This window comes from Styela clava, chromosome 11 (genome assembly GCF_964204865.1).
Source record: "Styela clava chromosome 11, kaStyClav1.hap1.2, whole genome shotgun sequence".
Lineage (NCBI taxonomy): Eukaryota > Metazoa > Chordata > Ascidiacea > Stolidobranchia > Styelidae > Styela > Styela clava.
In genome coordinates, this window is record NC_135260.1 from 4325935 (window position 1) to 4350088 (window position 24154).

The 24154-nt window shown below is 35.6% G+C and overlaps 2 protein-coding genes across 2 annotated transcripts; both read right to left on the minus strand.

The window, feature by feature from the left end:
• Nucleotides 1-386: 386 nt before the first annotated feature.
• Nucleotides 387-12798, minus strand: LOC120347639 (chymotrypsinogen A-like). Its single transcript, XM_039417686.2, has 11 exons — nt 12650-12798; nt 11821-12035; nt 11307-11415; nt 10368-10511; nt 8525-8628; nt 5100-5215; nt 4099-4183; nt 3280-3395; nt 2764-2873; nt 1624-1757; nt 387-1273 (listed from the first exon to the last, which is right to left on the minus strand). The coding sequence occupies exons 1-11, from the start codon at nt 12714-12716 to the stop codon at nt 1076-1078; spliced, it is 1398 nt and encodes a 465-aa protein (XP_039273620.2). The 5' UTR covers nt 12717-12798; the 3' UTR covers nt 387-1075.
• A 3968-nt stretch (nt 12799-16766) lies between these two features.
• LOC120348030 (uncharacterized) lies at nt 16767-20911 on the minus strand. The gene is made up of 6 exons (XM_039418140.2): nt 20753-20911; nt 19865-19964; nt 18745-18876; nt 18170-18258; nt 17350-17533; nt 16767-16970 (listed from the first exon to the last, which is right to left on the minus strand). The coding sequence occupies exons 1-6, from the start codon at nt 20823-20825 to the stop codon at nt 16889-16891; spliced, it is 660 nt and encodes a 219-aa protein (XP_039274074.1). The 5' UTR covers nt 20826-20911; the 3' UTR covers nt 16767-16888.
• Nucleotides 20912-24154: the final 3243 nt, after the last annotated feature.

Sequence of the window (24154 nt, forward strand, 5' to 3'; positions counted from 1 at the left end):
GCCTTCAGGGCATCTACCACGGCCTTTAATTTTTATTGTGGTCACGAAACCCACTAGAATATTCAGAGCTATTGAAATCACACAGCTTTTTTGTGGTGTTGTATGTACCTGTAAATGCTGAATTGGATTTTTTCAAGTCATTATAATTACAAAATCAGCTACCTATGACATTTCCCATGAACCATTGGTAGTTTTTTTAAGGTGTCTTCTATTTTTGCACAACATTGTTCAAGCCAAGCAGAGTCCAGTATACAGAAAGTTCTAAGATTTCGAAAATGACCCAATGTGGTCCACCCATTACATTACATCAGTGGTCCCCAACCTATTCTAATACTTTCCTTCCTTGCCCCATTTTACTAACAAGGCGCACTTATAAAATGTAAAAATAAAAGTTCAAGTATGGTTATTAAGAAACATTTAGTTCGGCAATCTACTTTAAATTCCTATTACAAAACAATAGGGAACTGAAAATTTATGACACGGATGATAATGTTACCGTTGTCCTCGTATTGCAGAGAAGAATCGTAGCGAGATTGGGCATCCTTATGACTATGACGGCATGAGTTTGAAGTTGCCAAGATTTTGGGTGGAATAAATGGACATCGAGATTCAGAGAAATTATGGCAATGCAATATATATATATATATATCTAATGGCAAAGGAGACATCATTATATGCAGGCAATTTGAAAGGGTGAGGTCCTGTGGTTGAAGAATAATGAGAATTTGTGTTCCTTAAACAGCAGCATTGACACTCCCATTTACAATGCTAAAAACTAGCCACGTTTTAAATTAAACCAGGGGTGAGCAACGTTTTTGGACCAGGGGCCAAAAATTTTGCCCACCTAGACTGGCGGCCCATGTAAATGTGACTCAAATATTTACATTTTATCAACATTATTCGCAGTGGTACAAAAACTAAAGTGGAAAACAATTGGCCTCGTGCCAAAACTAGATTTAATCGCAATCTCCAAAAATTCATTTAGTTATTGTTTAGCTAAACATCAAAATTTGATTTTAGTTTGGTTGTGGCAGCTTCAGATGGGCCGTGAGCTTCCCATGTCAGCATTAAGCAATTAAAATACGCCGTATCTCGCATCTATTATCCAGTCTATATATTTTGAAATATTCGTGTAGACTCCAGGCTTCACGAGATCGCCACATCCAAGACCCCAACTCGTAACGCCCGTCAATACAAACGGTTGTTTGTTTGATTTCTTCTGACAGACTAGCGGTCCACCGCTGTCACCTTGGCAACTATCAACGCCTTTGTTCTAAGATGAGAAATTTATCAATTAATTGACTTTATTGTAGCTTATTTAATGGTATTTATGTTATGTAGGCTATTCCACGTGAATGTAAATTGAAAAAAAAAAAACGCTTTTGTGACTGTATTAAATTTATATCAAGTTTTACCAATGACGAAGTCTGTGATTTTCCATCTTAGAATAATTAGGAGACAAATAGTTGACAATGCTGGGTTATATTTTTAAATAACTCGTAGTTAAAGAAATCGGATCCGTAGCTAGTTTGAGACCACACTGTCTGTATTACTAGCGTTAAGCGTTAATATAATATGAGATACTGATAATCCCTGGTGAGAATTTCAAGAAGATAAACTTACTCCTGCGCACAGCATTCCATCAGAAATAAATTTTTCATCAGTGTCAGGTACATTTCCATGTAGCAAACTGCATTCGGTGTAGTCTCTGAGTCTCACCAGTCCGTATTGAAGTATTGGTGGGTGATCATGACATCCTGGAATAAATTGAAGTTTATTACAACGAGTTGAGACGCTTGTGTATGCCTTGTAAGTTTTTGTCATTTTTTGGAATGTGTATGCAATATCTTACCGCGCACTTCATATACATAGATCTACATATATAGCTAGCTTTACATGACGCATACCTATCCCTACTAGTTCCGGGTTGAGGTGCGACCTCTAGCGGTTAGTTAGAAATGTCAACCTTGAAAATGCACGTAACAGAACAAATTAAGCGAAATAATCAAACCTGTTCTTCATTCTTAAAAAGATGCAGGTTTACCAACAGCTGATATGAAATAATGACTAGCTACACTATTTATGATTGTACTGAAGATTGCATGACTTGAAAGAAACACTACGCCCACATTCCCAAACGATGGATGGGTGAAAAGCAATAAATCAGGGTGATCCAAGGTTGTCGGCTCCGAGGGCCACAAACTAATATTTGCATTTTTCGCGGGCCACAATAGTGTTAAGAATCGGTAAACAGTGCAATACAAAACAAACACTATCATTTAACTTCGCTAGTTGCCTCAGCTAGCCATAACACTAATGTCAATTCAGTGACATTAGTGATGTAACAGTATGTCAAAAAAAATTTATGAGTAATTTCATGACGAAACAATATCAAATACGATTTTTGGATCACGCCATAAATTATGGCGCTGCGGATTTCATGTGGGCCTGGGTTTGGACCATCCTACAATAAAACATCATTAATATAATTTTGAACCAAGACCATAATTTTGAACCAAGATTTCTCTATAAGAGAAACTACTCTGGAAACGAAAATACAAATATATAATAAAAATAATATTAATAAACCCACTATTTCGTGAAAAGAGATTATGATATTCCGATTTATCTTTATAATACTATCTCGTTCAAGCATCTTTTTGGTAACTGACACATACGGATCCAAGATAGAAAGTAAGCAAGGAGAAAGCATTTGCAGTTCAGTACACAATACCCTGGTACACTCTATATAAGATAACTTACTATCTCTATCTGTATAATTCTGTGCACCCCATCCTGTTATATGACAATTAGTGTTCGTTGGAAACGCTTCATCAGTGGGTTCTGGTAAACAGGCCGGGATAACGTACTTGCTGAAAACACGAGAGAAATGCTCAAATATATGGATAGGAAGGTAGCCCCATGCCGCCGGTGAGGCTTTAGCTAAGCACCGAGTTTGCAGAAAAGATATATATGTGGTCAAGCGTGACGAGAATGCTACCATACACAATCAAAAGTCCGACCATATATTGAGGTGAAATAAAAAAAAATTGAATGAAACATTTTGGTCCCAAAGGACTTTGCGAAAACTAAAAATATTAATAGATTACCGACGGCCTCCCTTCATGCTGAAAATTCAAGTTCAAATTCCAAGCACTCATATATCCAAGGAACTCAGAATATGCGTCGGTAATACCAATAAAAATTAGTCATTATAGTCTCGAAGACACTGTATTGATATCTATGCGACTTGTTAGTAAATGGAGTTTTGGTAAATACCTGAACACGGCACATTGTCCATTAGTTGATTTGAGTTTTATCAAAGATATATCGTTCCTCCATACATGATCATATTTGAATTCTGAATGAACGTATACTGCTTCTATATTAAAAGTCTGTAAAATATACCAGTAGTATGAAACGGGAAATATACTAAAATCAGAACATTTTTAAGAATAAATTGGCGTAAACGGTGTTCGCTGGATTGTCAATTTCATCCAACTACAGTTACTGCATAATTAAAAACGAATTGGATTATTTCCCTTTAACCCTTATACCTTGTGTTGTATGACAGGTAGGGATGGCGGAATCGACTACGGAATCGATTCTTCGTGGAATCGACTAGAATCGATTCCGACGCATTGGAATCGATTCTTAAAAATTTGGTTATCAACAAGGTATATAACGTTTTGTCATTGACAGGTCGGGTAAGGGTTGGACTCGCAGGTCATATTTAGGCGTTCAAAAAGTGTGTGTACCAATATGGAGCTAACTAATTTTGTTTGCCTACTTTGCATCATTTTTTATGTAAAGTGACTGAAACCTGTGGGCAATTGGTATGTGTATTTTCACTTGACAAACACAGACAGTCCTCGAACTCGTAAAAGAGCTAAAATAAGCAAAAATCGAAATAAAATTATGACCTAATCCTAACCTGATACACACACCACGGGAGTATTCATATTTTTGTTTTCATTTGAAGATTCAAGCAACAAAGCACCATTCACGCGCCATTCGTAAATTTCACTTTGTAAATATGTTGTCGTGTATATGCTAAACATCTTCCGGACTTCTTTTTATTTCGTAAGTTCAAATTACCTGTTCATCTTCCAGATTCCCAAAAGCAGGAGCGTCTCCATTATAATAATCACCGACGAGTATCTCGTAATTTTCTTTGTATTTACTGGAGAACAAATATATTCAATGACTTAGAAATCAAACACAATCGCAATTTTTATACTAAAAGCTGATTACTTAGTAATTGTATTTCGGGCATGCTGTAAATACAATTGTAATCTGTAAGCAATATAAAGTAGAACCTCTATTTACAAATGTAATTCGTTTAAAAAACCGTTCCGTATAAGGAAGGACGCTTTTTGCCTGAATGTTCTAATACGTTCTGAGCCCCCACAAAACTTGGACATAAAGTTGTATAAATTTTAAACAGTAATCCGAAACAAATACATGTTAGTAATAGATTACTGCATTAAAATAGAAAACGTACACATGATAAGAAGAAAGAACAGAGAAATACCAAATGGAAACTACGGGCGGTACGAAATTATTTTCGTAACTTGAAAATTTCGTATCTGGGGTCTTTCGTAAGCAGGGGTATTTTTTTCGTGTCAAGCAAATCCCATTTTCCCCGTCGGTTGGTTACTTTAGGTGTTTGGAAACTTTTTTTCTGGTAGACACAGAATACAATATCTCATATGAGTATTCCACCTGTTGAGTGTACAAAATGCAAACCCAAGGGATTCTTGCATCTTTTCGACCTTTGACCCTTTTGCGTTACGTATTTTTTTACACCTTCCGCTCTGAACAAGGCTTCATATAGGCAGCCACTGATATCTCACGATATGGAAGTATTGGAACCCAATTTATTACATCCTGGGTAAGGTGAAAGGTCAAGGGGGCCCTGGATGTGTTATCTGCAACGTCAACGAAGTCGAGTTCAACGTTTTAATCGCTGCGCTATCGCACCGCCAGGCTGGTTCAAAATCTCTAAAACATATCTTTTAATAATTCGGTCTCGAATCAGTCAATTATCAATTCTGCAACCGATAACCACAAAATTTCGTGACGTAAAATGCACTTACCTAAGGGCCATCACGCAATGAGCAGCAGTGACAACCCAACAACTACTAATCAGTGTTCCCCCACAAAAATGATAGCATTGTGAACTTGAGACAAGGTTCTTGTTTCTTATTGACACCTGAAATAACAGGGCGTTTGAGTCATTAGACATGGTGTCTCAAAAGTAAGTATACACTTTTAATATTGATTTGCTTTTCAGGTACTCATTATAGATCTTTCATTTTTTCAATCAAACAAAGTATGGATAAGTAGTAAAATGCAGGTATTGTCTGCATACAAACATTGCAAATAGCAATTTTGCACCTAATTTCTTGGATTGATCTCCTTGTCATTCTGTGGGTTGTTGAAAAATGCAAACAATACTTAAATTAATATCTTCTGAAGAAATGAAAGCTTTTTGATGAGTACCTGGAAATCAAATCAAAACTAAAAGTGTATATGTACTCTGTATATATTTTATCAATAATCGACTTATCAACGATTATAATTCGCCGAAGCAAAAAAAAATTATGTCACTTTTTTAGGTTTTGAGAATTATTTTAAATTTCAGATTAGTGGTCCCCAACGTCCATTGACCACGGGTAAAATTAGAAGAAGGGTATCCGCGGGCCAGGGGCGCACGCAATGGGCCAATACCGGCACCGGTATGTATAATTAATACTCAATTATTAATATTATAAAAGTGCTTACACTGTGATAATAGCGTAACATTGGCGGTATCTAGAACACAAAAAAACATGAAGTATTTTAAATCATGTCTCTCAAGTTTGTCGGGCCTTATTAAATCGTTACGCGGGCCGTAATTGGCCCCTGGACGCGGTTTCGGAACCACTGGATAGCCAATCCTTGAAATGGACACAAGGCATTGCCTGATATTAAAACTAAAACAGGCACAGCTTCAAAACCCAGTTCATAAGATGGCTCTGGTAGATAATGACAGAAGATCGAGAAAAATCCATTTTTGAAAATAGTGACATATTCTCTAGTTTTACTTCGGCAAATGTGGTAATGTGTCAAAAGTCAAACACGTTTATTTCATACCAAAAAGAAAAAGAGAACCAATATGCGATCCAACTTTCGCTATGAACAAGTTCTTGAACAAGCAGCCGATACATTATACGAACTGCGATCTTTTTATTTCATTACGTCTTCCCTTTTTTCAAATCCGGGTACGGCCTATACGTCTCGATATTGATAAGTTTTCATTGATATTGAAGTTTAGTATCGGTTCAGACATGGCCCAATGATGAATCAAGAATAAAATTTGTTGTTCTTAACTAAAAGTCCTATTCAAATATTCAACTAGGCACACAATTCTATAAATCCTGTAATGAATGCCAGTCACCATAAATGGTAGCTTAGTTAGTTTATGAATTATTGAAATCTTGCCTATGTACGTTATCAAAAAAGCTACAGCGAACCAATTGCCACGGAGACTCGCCCAGTAGTGGAGAAGTACTTCGCCTTGGAGCGCTAAGAGTAAACCCTTTCCAAAGGAAGCTGGGGGGCCACACGTGCTCTGACAGTGTCCGAAGGTTCGGGACAGCTATTCTTACAATTGTATACAAACCAAACCCGATCTTCTCCCTGAATCGTTTCGCGTGTTTCAACAAGCTGCGCTTGTGTTTGTGTGTGATTTGCCTTGAACAAGTCTCTAGACAAGCAGGTGCATATCAGGAGACTGATTATTTGTAGAGTGTTGAGCTTTTAGTTTATCATTTATCTATCCAATTTATTACACAATTACGACTTAAACGCTATGTTTATATTAGTTGTGATAGGATTGTTCTTTTATACATGATAAAATATGGATATTCTCATTGGTTCGACCAAGGTGGTCCAAACCCAAGCCCGCGGGCCACATGCGGCCCGCTGCTTCATTATCTGTGGCTCGCGTCGCATTTGCGGGAGGGTAAACAAAAAATATGGATATGGGAGGGAAAATAGCACAATTCTTGCTTGATATATCCAAAACGGCATTATCTCCTTATGACACTTTCTCCTTTATGAAGAGTGAAGGCAAGCACGTGCATATCGGGAGACTGATTTTTTGGAGATTGTCTAGCTTTATTGGACACGTTTAGTGGCCATAACGATCGTTTTAAAATTTTGTTGTTATTGTTATTGTTATTTGTCCCCGTCTCCATTTTCCAAAAATCGCTTTTCTCTTCGAATACTGGACTAATTGCTTTGATATTTTCAGTGGTTAAAGATAAAATTTTTCTCCAGAAGGCTATTACTTTTTTTTTCCGCTATGACGTCATCAAAACTATTGCCACTGGGTGGCGCTACGTATCCATATATTTGAGCATAGCTCTCTTGTTGTTTATGATAGTGTCCATCCAAATCATTACACAATTACGAGTTCAACGCTATGTTAATAATAGTTGAGGTAGAAATTTACGAATCTTCTACACGGATAAAATGGTAAGTTGATGAATATTCTTTTTGATTAGACTCTGTTCAATCAAAATTGTCAACGTTAATACGGCGATTCGAAAATTTGTTTCATTTGGAAAAATACTCGACTCTATCGTCAAAATATATATTATATGATTTTGAAAGGAATATACTTGAGATATTTTATTTTTAAATCATTATTAAAATTTTATTTTTTTAATACGACGCTTTTGGCACTGAACAAGGCCCGGTAGAAGCAGCCACTAATACCTCACTTTATGCGAGGAGTTAGTTTCATTTGTCTGGTCCGTAATCCTTCCGGTTCCGGTTTATTACATCATGGGTGAAGTGGGGGTCATTTGATTTGACCCAGTGACGTGTAATCTGCGATTTCAATATTTTTTAGTCTAACGCTAACCGCTAGTCTGTTCTTGGACTGTTTTGCGTGATTTAACGAACTGCACATGTGTGTATGATTTTTCCTTTTCTGATTTTTCTTTTTCTTCAATCAACTCTCTAGGCAATAAGGCGCCCAATGGGAGACTTTGCTTATTTGAAAGACTTGATGGTTATCAGATCGGGTACTCCCGAAGTATGTGAACCAAGATGGCGGACACCGGAATGTAGTATGTGTACCAGGTTGGGGTTAGGCCATAATTTCAGGTACAAATACTACGGGAGTCACTTGTCTAGTCCCTGAACTCGTAATAGAAACTAAAATAAGGAAAATTGGAATAAAATTATCGCCTAACCCTAACCTAGTACACATACTACGTTCCGGTGTCCGCCATATTGGTTCGCATACTTAGGAAGTACAGAAAATTCGGTGCTTCCGAAGTATTCGTACCAAGATGGCGCACAATCTAAACATATCATGTGTACCAGGATAAGATTGTTCAGGTTGTGCGTCATTTTGGTAGGAATATTTCCGGGGCGCCGAAAATTCTACGAAGATTGTATTCTATATGCAAAATACACTGAATCTCTTTTTCATAAATAATTTTCAAGTTACAACACAGACGTATACCTGCCACGGATAAGCTCCAGGTTTGGCATCTTTTCCATTCATAATTCTCTGATGCAAAGATTCTTCAGCACTTAGACTCCGAATACCACAGTTTGGAACGTTAACTGTACATTAATAAAGTACCAGAAAATTATTAATACCCACACACCTATGTATACAGGGTGTCCATATAGTCTTAAAGTTGTTTAAAATTGCAAATCTAATTTATCAATACCTTATATTATTTTGGCATTCACATATGTAATAAATGAAGGAAAAATACTAGAACATTTTTCTGAATGAAAACAACAAACCTGGTTGATAAATACTGAAAGTCGTAATATTAATGTCTATTTGTGTCTCGTCTCTTTAATGCGGTATAACCTTGATTTCAGCGTGACCCCGCACCACCGATCTTCATATTGGGCTAACGGACTTTGTTAGACCAGCGGTTTCTAACCAGAGGACCGCAGTCCTCAAGTGGGCCACAGAGAAGTTGGAGGGGGCCAAAATGCTGGTCGCAAAAAACTCCCCGTTTTCCATAATTACATAGCTTGATGAGGTTATTTCACGGGGTGTTTTTATTTTGTTGGACATGAATTGTTTGAACATAATGGGTTCTACCAATTATAATAACACAATGGGTATCACTGGAATGATGTACAAGGTGGGCCACGAGTACTAAGAGCCTCTAGAAAGGTTGGGAACCACCGTGTCAAACCATAAGCATTACAAGCAAGAATTATTTAGGACATTCAAGGTATCGCAAAGTTTCATGCAAGTAAGGCATTGCTTGTGTAATTTTATTGCTTGTGTGTCGTGGGTACTTCTATTCATATGTGTTGTGAATTAACATATATAAAAGATTATTGAACATTGGAACAGTGACCCAGTATTTCCATCCACTGTAATGGTGTTGAAAATGAATGACTATTAACTGACCTAAGCGACTAAATTACTATTTCGCGGACAGAAATTATGTTGTTCCTATGTATCACTTTAATATTTATCTCGTTCAAGCATCTTTGTGGCGAACACTCACGGTTCTGAAGTAGACAAGGAGAAACGACCTGCAGTGTGATACACTATAATCTAGTAGACTACTCCGTATATCGAGATATTCTGTCAATACCAATTGTTGATATATCGTTGGTACGATTAGCGGTTCCCAGTATGTGCCCCGCAAGATATGTTCGAGTGCGCCGTGAAGTATAAATGCATTTCATAATATATAGATTTCTAGCTACCTATGTTCCAAAACTTGAAATAAAATTATCGAGTCTGTTGACACAAACGCTGGGAGAGAAGCACGACTGGTGGTATCGTACGTTCAGTCACATCATGATCGTTTATGTGGGCAAAAACGAGAACACGTATATCATTGAATAATGTGCGTATGTTTTAAAATATGTTTTTGACGGTATTTGACGTTGATAAATTAAGTCGATTCTTTTTTCCAATTGGTCATAATTTGTATAACTGAAAATAAATGCGCCCTGTGTTTGAAATTCGTGAAATTTAGAAAGCCTTCTAAGCCTATAAAGATAATCTGTCTAGCATGCAATATGTTTGATATGTACTTCGAGTGGCTCGTACACCTTGAAAGAGCTGGTTTACGAAAAATTAGGTACTGCCCTAGTAGGTGTAGCAGTTAAGGGTTAGGCCATAATTTTATCCCGATTTTTCTTATTCTAGTTCTTTTACGAGTTTCGGGACTGTCTGTGTTAACCAAGTGAATATACCCCTGCCCATAGTTTTCAGTCCCTTTACACACAACTTGATGTAAAGTAGGCGAACAACATCAGTTACCTCCGTAATGGTATACATACTTCTGGAGCGACAAAATTACAATATTAATACTTACATGGTATAGTGTATCCTCTGTCCAATGTAATTTCTTTGTAATTGCCTGAGTATGCTCTTATCATTTCAACACTCCGTGTATCAGGATTCTCAAAGTTGATTATTTCATCATTATTAAACTTGACGTCATAACCTCTTTCAGTTACTGAAATAAAAGGCTTGATTAAGTAAAGTGTCTTTATCGCAATGAATAGTGGCAATTGCAAAAATTGTTGCATTCTGGGGGGCCCTCCAGAAGTGTGTATACCAATATGGAGGTAACTAATTTTGTTCGTCTACGTTACATCAAGTTGTGTAAAGGGACTGAAACCTATGGGCAGGGGGTATACTCACTTGGCTAACACAGACAGTCCCCGAACTCGTAATATAACTGAAATACGGAAAATTGAAATAACATTATGGCCTTACCCTAACCTGATACACAAACTACGGGAGTACCTTTTAAAGTATGAATTTCAAAATCATATGCTCATTACAACATCCGAAATGATGTCAAATTGAAATGTTAAGTCGAGAAATGCCCATATATTACAAAAAAAATCAGCTTTTAATTTAATTTTGATAAAGTCAAATTTTGTTTCTGATGCATCATCTTTTAATTACAGAACCTAAATGTGTCGAATGTATAAAAAGTTTGGGAATTCAGATATCCTTTGGACTATTATTAAAGTTCATTTTCAATACCCATATCCGAACTGAATTACTTACTATGTCCAACTAGAGAAATTTCTGCATTTTCTTAAAATAGTCTAAATAGTTAGTTAAACGTACATATATAGGCTTTGACTGGACATTGGGTTGAGTGCTGTGACTGGGCCGCACACTTACGTGACTTACTAAGAAAGTGTAAGTCTCAAATAATCAACTCATATATTCCAGTAAGAAGGGCGAGCATATACCAAATATTTACAACATATCACTGGAATACTTCCATACGCACCAGTAATATTCAATATGTACGGGAGACCATTCCGAAGTTCTGAATGTAATTTGGAAAAAATATGAACGTCTCTATTTCCCGAGAACATCCCTTTCTTCTGATAATGTATCTAAAAAGAAATCATTTTGCTTTAACTTTAGAAGCGATTACATTGAAAATTGAGATTTTGTACTTTAGGGATTTATTTCATTTATCAAATCCATAACTACCGTTGCTCGAAATTTAAAATAAGGGAAACTTAAATAAAAGAAAAGCAAAAAATCTGATGAACTGTTGATTTAATATAAAACTAAAGTTCATTAATCGGTTTTTAGACTTAATAGAAACCAAGTTCTAGTTATTATAACTATAACTTTAAATCTGACACTATTCCTGGAAGTGGTAAATTGGTTAAGCAATAAAAATATTGCTCTAAAAATGTAGTCTCTCTAGTATGTCTGTATGTACTTGTTCGAAGTGAAGGTAAGTTTCAAAAAGGTCAAATTTTACATGTTTGAAAATATGTAAAATGTACCTTTTGTTTTCTTGTCAGTAATTTCAGAACCAATGGGTTACAAGTCAATCCACGCTGTCCAGTACTTCGTCTATGAAAGTACTCTGTATCGCAGCTCCCCACCGGGCTGTGTAACCGGATGAAAGCGACTGACTTTGCTGACGCGATGCCTCGTATTGTAATGACGTCACCAACTTTCGGTGGCGGGTTGAATTGCCTGGTGATTGACCTCATTGCTGTAAAGAGAAATCACGGAGATGAGAGAGTTATTCTGATCTATGTGTATCGCCATACGTTAAAAACTATTTTATTGAACCCCGTGTACATCACTTCAAAAGGGATGTCATATATTTCGGCTATAGACAATAAAAGCTTAACAGCTTACTACGATTACAGCCTGATTGCCAATGTATGTGGGATACCTAACGGGATTAGTAATAAGCCAATTCGCATAGGTAAACAGAAAAATATCGTTTTCTATTAACTATTTAGACATGATACGCTCATAATAAACCCACTACTTAAATAAGTCTTCCTTTAATATCGTAGGCTATAACATAATATATCGTGATAGCTTACTACTTGTCAGTGGCTATAAATGGATATTGGTATTGAATACCTAGTGGGAATATTAAAAAGCAACATATTTGTAGATAAAATTTATCGTTTATATTAATAACAAATATCGTTTTCTAGCATGAATTGTGCACGAAATGCTACATTTTTATTCATTTATTGCTTTCTGCGTCACACATTGGTCATGAGTTTATGTAAATCAAGCCAGCACTTGAAGAAGCCATTATCTTCCATCTTGTACGGCAATGGCATTATACTATGTAATACATCTTACCTATCGCATCCTGTATGATATACATCATTGAAACAAATAAAATAACGTTTCGTGTTGCAAGATCCATCCTTGAAATTATGTTTTTTATTTAAATCTTAATAAAATACAAATACAGCTATCAGTTGAGATTACACGAGACTAGTTACGAAGCTTTCCTCCACGACTTTGCATTAGTGCAAAGTTTCCCAACTGCAGTATTACTAATAATTTTTTGTCATTTAATATTACTATAATACTTATCATAAACACATAATAAACTAACTAAACTGTACTAAAAAGAGATTGCTACTAGCGCTGACATGGGCAAACGAGGGCCCGCGGGGCAAATCCGTCCCATTGGATAATTCAATCTGGCCCGCCTGGTGCTGTCACAACCGATATAAAACCAAATTTCGATATTTTGGACAAAAAATAGCCCAAGGAATTTGTTTAGATTGCGATTAGGTTTAGTAGAGGCTTAGGGTTTTCCGCGTTTGCTCTTGTTACATTGTAAATATTGTTCATAAAATGAAACTTTTTGATCCCCACTCACATGGCCCGCCAGTTTATGTAGGCAAAATATTTGGCCCGTGTTGAAAAAACCGTGCCCAACCCTGAACTATAGCGCATTACAAACAAATACTGTTGTTTCATGCATAGCAAGGGAGGAAAGTAGAGTTCCGAAATAGGCGGAGTTGGCAAATTAACAAAAATGTTGTGAATCACTGCACTAATTGATCAATTTGCGCTATGTTCTATGTTATTCAACAGTCTTGCTCCACACTAACACAAAAGTATTTTTGCCAGTTCAAGGGAAACGTTGAAGAAATACGTTTGTGTTCGTGTGCAGCAAAAATCTTAAACCTCGTAGAATAAAAAGGCAAGAATTGTTTAGTTTCAAGTTAGTTTCAACTATCTACCAACAGTTTCGCAGTGGACAACATGTTATTTGATTTCAGTACTTAGTTTATTTATTTAAAGTCGTGGTTCCCAAACCACAGCCCGTGGGCAAGTTACATCTCGCATAACGATTTATTATGGCCCGCCGAGCTTTTTAACACTCTATGTTTTTAATTTTGCGTCTTAGATACCGCCAATTGTTACTTCATTACCACAGTTTAGGCATCCGCAACATTTAAATTTTACAAGTATCTTAATTATACGTACCGGTATTAGGATTACATACGAGTCGCGCCCCTGCGTGCGCTTTCTCTCCCGACCCGCAAATATCTTTCCGCTTCTAATTTTCACCCCTGGTCAATCAACTTTGGAAACCACTCCTTTAAAGCGTAAATACTTCACTGACCAATGTATTCTCCTCGTTTAAATAAACTTACTCTTTACTGAGAATACATGTGAATTTCACCACATGCTTGAGTAATTTTCAAGTACATATCTCATATGTAATTTGCATATCACTGTCAACACACGTCTTCTCTTGCTACGCTAAATTGATCGAAAAGGTCCTCTTTGAATGCCATTTAAATGGCTATTAGAGACTATATATCCATCTGTTTTGACGACTTCGCAAAACTAACAAACTACTAATTAAAAAAGAAGTCAACACGTTTCTTACTGTCCATTTCTCAACACCATTTTCTCAATATGTTAAGTATAGACTAATCTCTCGTTGACACTTTTGCGGCGACATAATTTTCGCAGATTGACGTCATGAAATAGGGAAGCACCCTGCTTTTTTACCAATTCATATCATTAAATAAAGTCACAAAGTATGCGAAACCACATAAATCATTAGGTATTTAGGATAATATCACTGACAAGCAAGGCATGCAGTTTAACTGCTCCCACTCTTAGTAACTGTTTCCTCGATTTATCATAATATGATGACATCAAACTCACCTAAGACTGGAAATAATAGTTTTACTTGGTAATAGGTATATTGGTAAATCATAGTAGCTTATTAAAGTATCTTATTTATCATGATCATCAAAAAGGTAAGTAATAAAATAAGAAAGCAGTCTCATATTGAAATATATCGAAATTTTTAGTCAAAAGTCATATTTTTACAAGGTTTTAAGAAAGACAAAAACGTGACAGTAAAAGAGAGTTTATTCTCTCACCAAACTGCAACTCAATAATCATATATACTTATACTCCAACGACACGCGAAAGTTCCAAGCAAACACAGTGTACAGAGTGTTTCGTGTGTATTACGTGAACGCTTCGACATTTTAAGTGCCGGAAACAATACTTCTGAATGGATCCTACGTGTATATGATTGGTTCGACACGTCCTGAAATTAGATTTCACTTCAGTAAACATTATTTGGTTTTCAGTGATTGTAGATTCACTAAACTTTAAGTCCCGTATGTACAGATTTACATCTGACGGCATATCGTGTTCAGTTTAAACCTGCAGCTTTAACTATCATCGAAAAACACCAATTTTGAATTAAAGCTATTTCTACATAAAGCTCCTTCACACTTCATACAAGCATACATTAATATTAGTTGTCATCCCGACTCGGTATTGCCTACCCAACTTATTTCAAACCTGGGTAAGTTGGGAGCTTACGATTGGACACGTGATGTGTAATAAGCGGGGTCAACACAGCTGAGTCGTTCACCGGCAGGTACAGGTTTTTACACACTTTTTCAATTTAAAATATTCTAAATAACTCATGGAATTGAACCGCGCCATTCGAGGTTTTTAGGTTAGCTTTTGAGACAGCAGCCATATGCCACACAAGAATATTACTACAGCTTAAATAATTACGCTATATCATCTTTGGGCTCTTCAGAATCTCTAATGATTTAGCTTGCTTCTGTTTTGTTCGGACTGGTTGAGAAACTAAAAATTGCTAACAATTTTTGGGCGTAATCTATTTTTTTTTTGGTACTTCCGTAGTCTGTGTACCAGGTTAGGGTTAGGCCATAATTTTATTCCACTTTTCTTTATCTTAGTTCTATTACGAGTTCGGGGACAGTCTGTGTGAGCCAACTGGATATACCCCCGCCCATAGGTCCCACTTCATTTACAGTTTCCAACTCCATGTGAAGAAGGCGCACAAAATTAGTGGGGGCTCCCGAAGTATGCGAACCAAGATGGTGGACATCGGAATGTAATATGTGTACTAGGTTAGGGTTAGTCCATAATTTTAAGTATAAATACTACGGGAGACTCTTGGCTAGTCTTCGAACTGATAATAGGACTAAAATAAGGAAAATTGGAAAAGAATTATGGCCTAACCTTAACCTGTTACCCATGTTACGTTCTGATGTCCGCCATCTTGATTCGCATACTTCGGGAGCACCAATTAGTGTCCTCCATATTGGTACACACACTTCTTGAGCGTCCCTTTTTTATATGTACTTTTCGAATATCAGCGCAATTTCCTAATGAAATTCGCAATTCATTTCTGCAGGCTTTTGTCTGTAATTTTAATTTCATCTATGACTGACGATTGATATTAATTGATATCTTTGCAGTTATATTTTTAGAAAATATGTGGTATGTTTCTGGTTTTAGTAACAAGTGAAATAACTTCAAAATGATCATAATTCCTATTTGACCAGTAAAGCCTTTATTGCCTGAACATGATCATATTACATGGGTAGCGTATTGGTTGGGTTCATAGCAGGGCCCCGTACTTGCCTTTACTTTAACCTACTCAGTAAAATAACTGGTATCAATTGGAATCCATTTCCAGCAAAATGATACGTTTTGGGAAATTCTATGTGTATCAGCTGCTATTATTATCATTCAGACTTGAGATGCTTCAAGACTGTCTTAAATATCGCTGTTGGACCTAATCAGTTGAAATAACTTTCATCAATCAGATAACAGTTCCTGCAAAATTATGCGTTGCGGGAAATTTCTTATGTACGTATTAGCTGCTATCATTATCATTTAAACTTGAGGTGCTTCAAGAAATAACTCTTATCAGTCAGAAGTAGACCCACTGCAAAAAACTGCGCTGCGGGAAATTTTCTGTGTATTAGCTTCTATCATTACCATTTAGATTTTAGACACGGGATGCTTCAGGGCTGTCAGTAATCTCGCTGTATTCGGTTTACTATATTTTTGTATAGTCTCTTATAGTATTACTGTCAATAATTCTTTTTCTCTTAGAACTTTGCTACAAAAACTTCCCTCGAAAACTAAGTTCACGTGAAACTCAAGACAAATGAGCATTTATTGCTGTTAGTAGAATAATGAAAGGGCTGAAAAACAAACAGACATAAATTCCCGATGTAGAGTTAAAGTTGAGTCTTAAAAGTTATTGGGCTCCGAGAAATTTTACTGCTGGGTAAATGCTGCGAGAAATAATTGTCCTTTCAATCCTTGAACTATAAGGGAATCGGTTCCTTTTGCAATCTCCCTGAATAAAAATGAATCGAGTTAAATCGCGTAGTTGGAAAAATTAATGCGATACTGCGACAGTACTTCGTTTCATCGACTATAATTATAAATGTTTTGCGGCAATTACTAAATTGCCATATCGCTCAGCAAATTTTATTTAAATGAACTTATAATCAGCAGATGCGCTATAATTAGAATATATTGTGCGAAATTTTGGAAAATTTGAGGTCCCAATCGAACAATGAAATAAAATATGCGTAGGACTGTATTAAAAAGTGAGGATGGTCGAATGGGAACCATTTGTGTACCTAGAACTCTTCCAAATGTACAAACTCAATTATAAAATTGGATTGCGTAGTTGGACTGCCCTATAAGTACTTCAATTACTATCTACTTACCCCCTTAGCGCAATACAGTACAAGTCTGCTAATGTTTCGTGCAGTGCTTTGCTCAGCCAATGGTCCATTGCAATCTTGTCCAGAGGGTCTCTGATGTTCTTAGTGTCCAAATCCATACTCAGTTGATGGTATTGTGCTTTGCAATGAGTCATGACGATGGGAGATTTGTCACCGCCACCGAATTCTGTTTAAATAAGAGAATTATTTGCATTAGGAATTCGATATAAATGTTATGTACTGCTTATAATTTTCGACGAAAGTGGTTTTCAAACTTCCGTGGCCCTTCCAAAGACACTTGTGACTCCTTGCTCTTGTGGAAAATATCTTTTTTTTTTCAGTGAGTTATTATCAGTTATTTTATGCGCCACGTTTAATAATAAAAAGCCAAGAAACAAAAGTGAAAAATAAATACGTTATAGACAGCAAATTATGCAATTTAATAATTATAGTTGATTTTCTTTCAAAAAATGTACTTTCGATGTGGATAAGGTATAAACATGTAACAGACCAGCGATTACAGAAACCACTTTTGGAAAAGTTAGGCTTTTAATTTCAACAGCATTACAGCAAGCACCCTGCGCCAGTCGCCCACTCAAACATATGTACGCACACTGCTAGTAACGATTTTTGTAACAAGTTACTCAGCAAGACGTGCAATACATATAGGCCAATGCATAGAATATATACCAGCCGCCCACTGGAACACGTTGTTAGTAACAAATTTTGTCAAGGTATTCAGCGAAACGTGTGTTACGAAAATGCCCATGCGTGGTTGTATATCAAAACCATCAAGCACTTGTACAAAGCATTGAACACATACTTGGCAGAAGAACGGTCAAGTTCAGGGTAGAATTATATCCATGGAGCGTGAAATTTCCTTCCATTCCGTAACCGAACTCTGCATCGTCCCTGTCAAGAAAAATATGGTCAAAACTTATTAAGGACAAAGTAGAGAATAACTAAAGTAATTATAAACTTGATAAATAACTTACACAAACGCTATAATCTTAAATAACAACAAATTTTTATCAGAGGAATATTTTTCGGTTCGAACCAGCAATTGAAAAATTCTTTATTTATTATTAAATTCTAAATCGTATCGATTTTCAAGAAACCTCCGAGTTTAAATATGAACATTTAATCTTCATATAAGTCATACATTCACATAGCTTGTAAAAATTTAGTTTTGTGAACTATGTTTAAATTTTTAGTAATTATTGCTTCCCGACAGCAATGGTGATCGTAATCGCAAATGATGTGATTGACATTTGCTTCTTACTTATAGTACATTTAATTGCTCTTAGTTTAGTAGCAGCACCTTCCATTTTATTAAAAAGTTTATTGAATCCAGTAAATTTTGATTTGACTCCAACTACAACCATATTCTATACTTACGTGTGAGAGAATTGTGCTTTCATGTCTCCAGTGATAAAGCCCTCGGACATGTATAGGTGCACATCCATGGCGTCTTCTCGCAGCACTACATCTCCTGAGTGATCGGTTCGTGATAATTTCTTAAGCACTGTGCTGAAATGAAAATAACAAGATTGATGAACAACACAAAGCTTAACAGCTAACACAAACTATAACTTTCGACTAGAGTTATCCCCGTTTTAAAAAAAGACGGAAAAATCATTTTCTAAACGTAGAAACTTGAAGTGTTGGAAATGGTAAGAAAAAAATGACCAAAAAAATGAATATAAATGAAATGAATGAATCAATATAAACTAAATTAGAGAAACATGTACTTGGTAGTCATTGAAAAGACCAAAAGAATGATTAATTTATTGAGTAAATAGTCATCAGTAGCTCATCCATGATTTTTATTTGGCAAAGATCGGGAGAAACCTAAATTTGGATAAGAATGACCTCTTCGAACTTTAACGAGATATTATTTAAAACGCGAGATGGCGACAGAGGACAATGAACAATTTTCTATGTGCTGTTTTTAGCAAACGTTAAAGCTCATATCGACTGAACTTGTCGTTCCTTGTCGATTACGAGTTCTAAACCGTATACTGTCACTGCAAAGTTTAGACATAGGAATTTTTACCCCAGGAGTTCACTAAAAAACACTTTTATTATGTGAAGTTCCCACAATATTAATTGCTATCTCTGAAATTTAGAGTTGAATTCAAGTCTGTTATGATCGACGCTGTTCAATGTGTACGGTATTTGAAAAATAGCATCTCCTAACCTCCTGATATTTTACCAGATACTTGATGAATATGCTTTTAAAAGGTAGGTTTCCCTTATTACTGAAAGGGTAAGCGTGACGCTGCTTTGATCAATTTTCATATACAATTATAAAAGATGCACCGCTTTCTGGAATATATACTCGAAAGCGTATTATCTTGTATCTGCTGACTTGTTCCTAGTAATACAAATTTTATATATACAAGTGGTTACTTGTAGCTCTACTAAGATTAATCATAATCACTCCTCTGTATGTCGGGAAACTGACCTTTCTTGGAATAGACTTATAATTGTATAAAATACAAACGCATGAACTTACTTATTGAATGAATAGTCCATCATCATGGGTCTGTGCAACGCAACTGCTTCAAAGTATGGCACTTTCATTCCCTCCAGGTAATTCAGTATTTGAATATTTGCTGAAAAAAGAGTTTTATGTTAATCCTACTTGACGTGAAAAAAGGGCACTGTTTTGTAAAAAGGTATTCAATGGTACCTTTTCTATGAAGATGTAAAAATTTTGTAGGCTTGGCTTAAGCGGAAAGATTGCGTTACACAAAACAGGTAATTCAGTATTTGAATATCCCTCTTAGCTTGTCACAATATGGTAGTGTTTTGTGGTAAGTTAATCAAGATAATCAAGATGTAAGTTAATTAAGCTGTGAAAACTTCTTAGGCTTTGCTTAATTGGAAATATTGCATGTTGTACAAACTCAGTATTTCCATTAATATTAGTGATTGCGTATATGAAAAAACTTTCTTTTTTTAAAAAAAAAGTTTTCATATCTTCATATGAAGCAAAGCTCTGTACTAGCAGCCACAAGAGATACTACCATTTTTCAAAGCGAAAATGTTTAATGCATTTTAAAAATAAGTAAAAGCACAAATATCACACCACTTTCCTAAACACTCTGTTGTTGAGTATTATTTTTGCTGAAAGTGCATTCAATTTAAATTTTAAAAACTTCTAAAATTATTGAGTTTATCAAAAAGAAAACTCATATCTGAAATCATTAGGATCTTGCCGAACCAAAAATCATGCAATACGAATTTTCCTTTAAAGATTGTTTCGATTGCCAAATACAGCTGTTACATGGTAAAACCGCTTTGGCTTTTTAGACTATGCATTAGATTTATAGTGCGTCTATATACTCGATATTTAAAATACGTAAAGAAATTGCAGCCAAGGCAACATAATAAAACTTACATGGTATTAATCGTGCATTATTCACTGCTATGAATGCACAAATCACAAGAATCGACAACATCTTTGTGTCCATGTGGTATATTTCCCTTGATTTAGCACTCAATTGGTCTCTTCAGTTAGGTCAGTCTCACTGTGGCCTTGTTGTGCTATGTTCTATATTTATAACATTTTGATGTAATTGATCCCTCGGGCTATTTAGCGTGCCTTATCAGTATTATTATTATTCGATCTCCTATAATTATCATTAAAGTAGACCCTTTTTATGATCGGCGTTTTATGGCCCGGAGGTATAAAGATAAGGATGCGTTAAGCGAGGTTCAATATCAATTCTGTATCTTATGTTGTTATTATACTTGTTGGAAATATGAACCTTGGATGTGGAAAAAAACCACAAGAATTATATTCTCGCTTCTTATAAATACTTTATGCAAAGTTTATTTTTGGTGCAGAGATGTGAAAGTAAAAACAAATTTGGTAAATCATGGAAAAAATCAAACTGTTCCCGCTGTTCTGATTATACCTGGGTCAACATAAACATGTGATAAGGATATTAATACATAAATTAAAATGTTATCAACAAATTGCTTTATACGATGTTAATTATCAGTGATGTAATGGATCAGGGCCTACAAAATGTTAGAATAAACTAGATAAGTGGTAATGTAATTGCTTTGTTTGCTTCTTATGCATGGCTTGAAGATACGGGCTAAAAATACGACCCGTAGGTGTAAGATCATCAAATTCTTTTTATAGATGTTAATCGATACTAAAATTACATAGTTTAAGGTTCATAACATCATTTAATTGGATGAACACGTGCTAATGATAGCTTATATTTGGTCTTAGAGTTCCAAATTAGGGGTTTAGTATTTACATGATGGCGAAACAAATCTAATAATAAAAAGGTTAACTTATGCCAAAAAGCAAAGCGCAGTTTATATAGTGTACAAAAACTCATGGTTAAAAAAGATTAAAGTTGCTTCAATCCCAGTTTGATGAAATTGAGTCATTATCGCTTCAAAGCGGGCTAATTGAATGAGGCTTCATTGTATTGAACCACGACCTATAGGGCCTCTTGAAGTGTTAGCAATTGTCAAAAAGGAAAACGTATCACAAACGAGGTTAGTCAAGTTTAGGAGAGTTTTTACAGTCTGTTGGCAAAAAACAAGTCGAAACCTGTCACAACAACGTTTAAAAATCTACAACAGCGATTGTTTTGCGTTGGCAATACGCTTCTAAAATCAGTTCACAGTAATAAAAAATCAGTTCACAGTAATAAAAATGTATAATAATTAATATGGGAAAGGCTTTTTTTGTGAGATTCTCTCGATGTAAGGTCACTTACTCGCTCTCATTATGTCTCGTAATATTCAATCTATGACAACTATACGAATTCAAAATGTCTCTCTATTTTAATTTGTTTGTGTTCAGGTAACTCGCGGTTACGGCGACTCACGACAAAATCAACTCATTACCGATCTGAAATACCACTTCAATCTGCGGACATAATAATGTGTGATTGCCCGATTATATTCAGATTTGATATATGGTGCGCTCGTGCAAATTCGTTTTCGTCGTTAGAAAGATCTGGTATAAAATCCCAAGAAGTATATTTAATTTAGTACAATGAAAATACATATAAAGTATATTAGTATATGAAAAATACATGTGCATCGACTCGCAATCCCCGCGTTACGGCTCCTGAGGTAGTGGTCGATATTATGCCACTCAAAAAAGCTGACTTTTTCAACGAATATGTAATGGTTTACCTGCACCATGACCTCAAAATACCACGTAAATCCGCGGACATAAAATGTGTGGCAAAATGCCCGATTACATTTTATTTTGATTTGTATTCTTGCAATTTAAACCAATATGAGCTGTCCCTGCAACTCTTACTCCTCTTCATCGCAATGTTGCCACTCGATTATTTTTAGGATATCACCGTAAGAGAAATTCCTATGTCTGCGATAAAATACCACGGAGTAAAATTTATTTCAAGTCGGTGGTTTTAGAACATTACAGGTGTGCCGCAGGCACAAGGAATTAATGAGATTTGCGATGTCTAATAAAGTGTTTTTAAATAGCGGTCCAACAAAACTCATGGTGTTTTCCGTTTTATTTTTAGTATTTTATAATGCCGCATTTTCAATCAAGAAAATTTTGGTTGTGGATTCACCTCTTTATTCTATCTTTAGCATCTCGTCGCTGATGGTTGTATAATTCAAACTCGTTTACCTCACAGGTGCCATGTTTCCATGCAAGATTTAAAAAAAGTAATTATCATTATAGGCGTGTAAGGTTTTTAAAGTTGCGCTGTAACAACCGATAAAGAATATAACGAAGATTAGTATATATATATATATATTTGTTCAAGGAAATTGAAATCACGCTTTTACACAAATTTTGATAGGCGATAGGTACATTACGTTGTATATGAGATTGTTTCAATTATCGCCCATTGCCAAAGTCTTCCTATTTATTTTATAATTCCATATCCCCACAATCTACTTCAACCAATGTCTAATATTTTCTTCAAACCTGCTCGCGCTGGCAACACAGTCTAAGTAACGTCCTTCCACTACTACAACTAAGTGTTTTATAATCAACATCTAAAAACTTTCGAAGCAAAATCGAATATCTAATTTCGTGAGAACATTAAGGTTTCTATCGCACAGTCAGTTATTTTCATTCTTTCTTTTGTCGGGGAGTAAATAAGAGTAAATAATCCGCCATATATATTCAGTCTATTATCATCACGCGCAAGGACAATTAAATTTGTTTCGTTTCAAGTTGACAAAAAACTCTCCCGGTCTTATTACGAAACTATGATTAGATACCAGCTCGAAAAGCATTTCTTAATATTTTCAAATAAATGTTTTTTTTAAAATTTCAACATTCGCCTTTTTGTCTCGAAATTATTGGAATATGATGTATATTAGCTTCACAGCTTTTTCTGCTGAATACGTCTCTTCGACTATTTCGAAGCCCTTACATCCATATGCATTAAAAGCACTCTCGTATATTCAATCCTAAATAGTTCGTTATTATGTAGATTGGATAGTACGCTAAATTTGAAAGAAACTCAAGTCTGTGATAAAACATCATAGCACCAGAAAACCTGACGTCACTACACACGTTTCTAACTGCAAAATGTGGGGATGGCATGGTCAAATCACGTATGAACAAATAAATAGGTTAAACGTTAAATCATCATCCCATTCAATTAACATTACAAGACAAAGCATTCTAGGTTCTCGCGTTAAGGACGCCGAAGAAGAAAACCAACATTTTGCAAAACAAAAACACTAAATCAGAAAAAAAAAACACTCCGGCAAACTCGAAGACGTGGGGCTCTTTGTAAATTTTTAAACACGAGAACAGGTAATAAGATATTATATG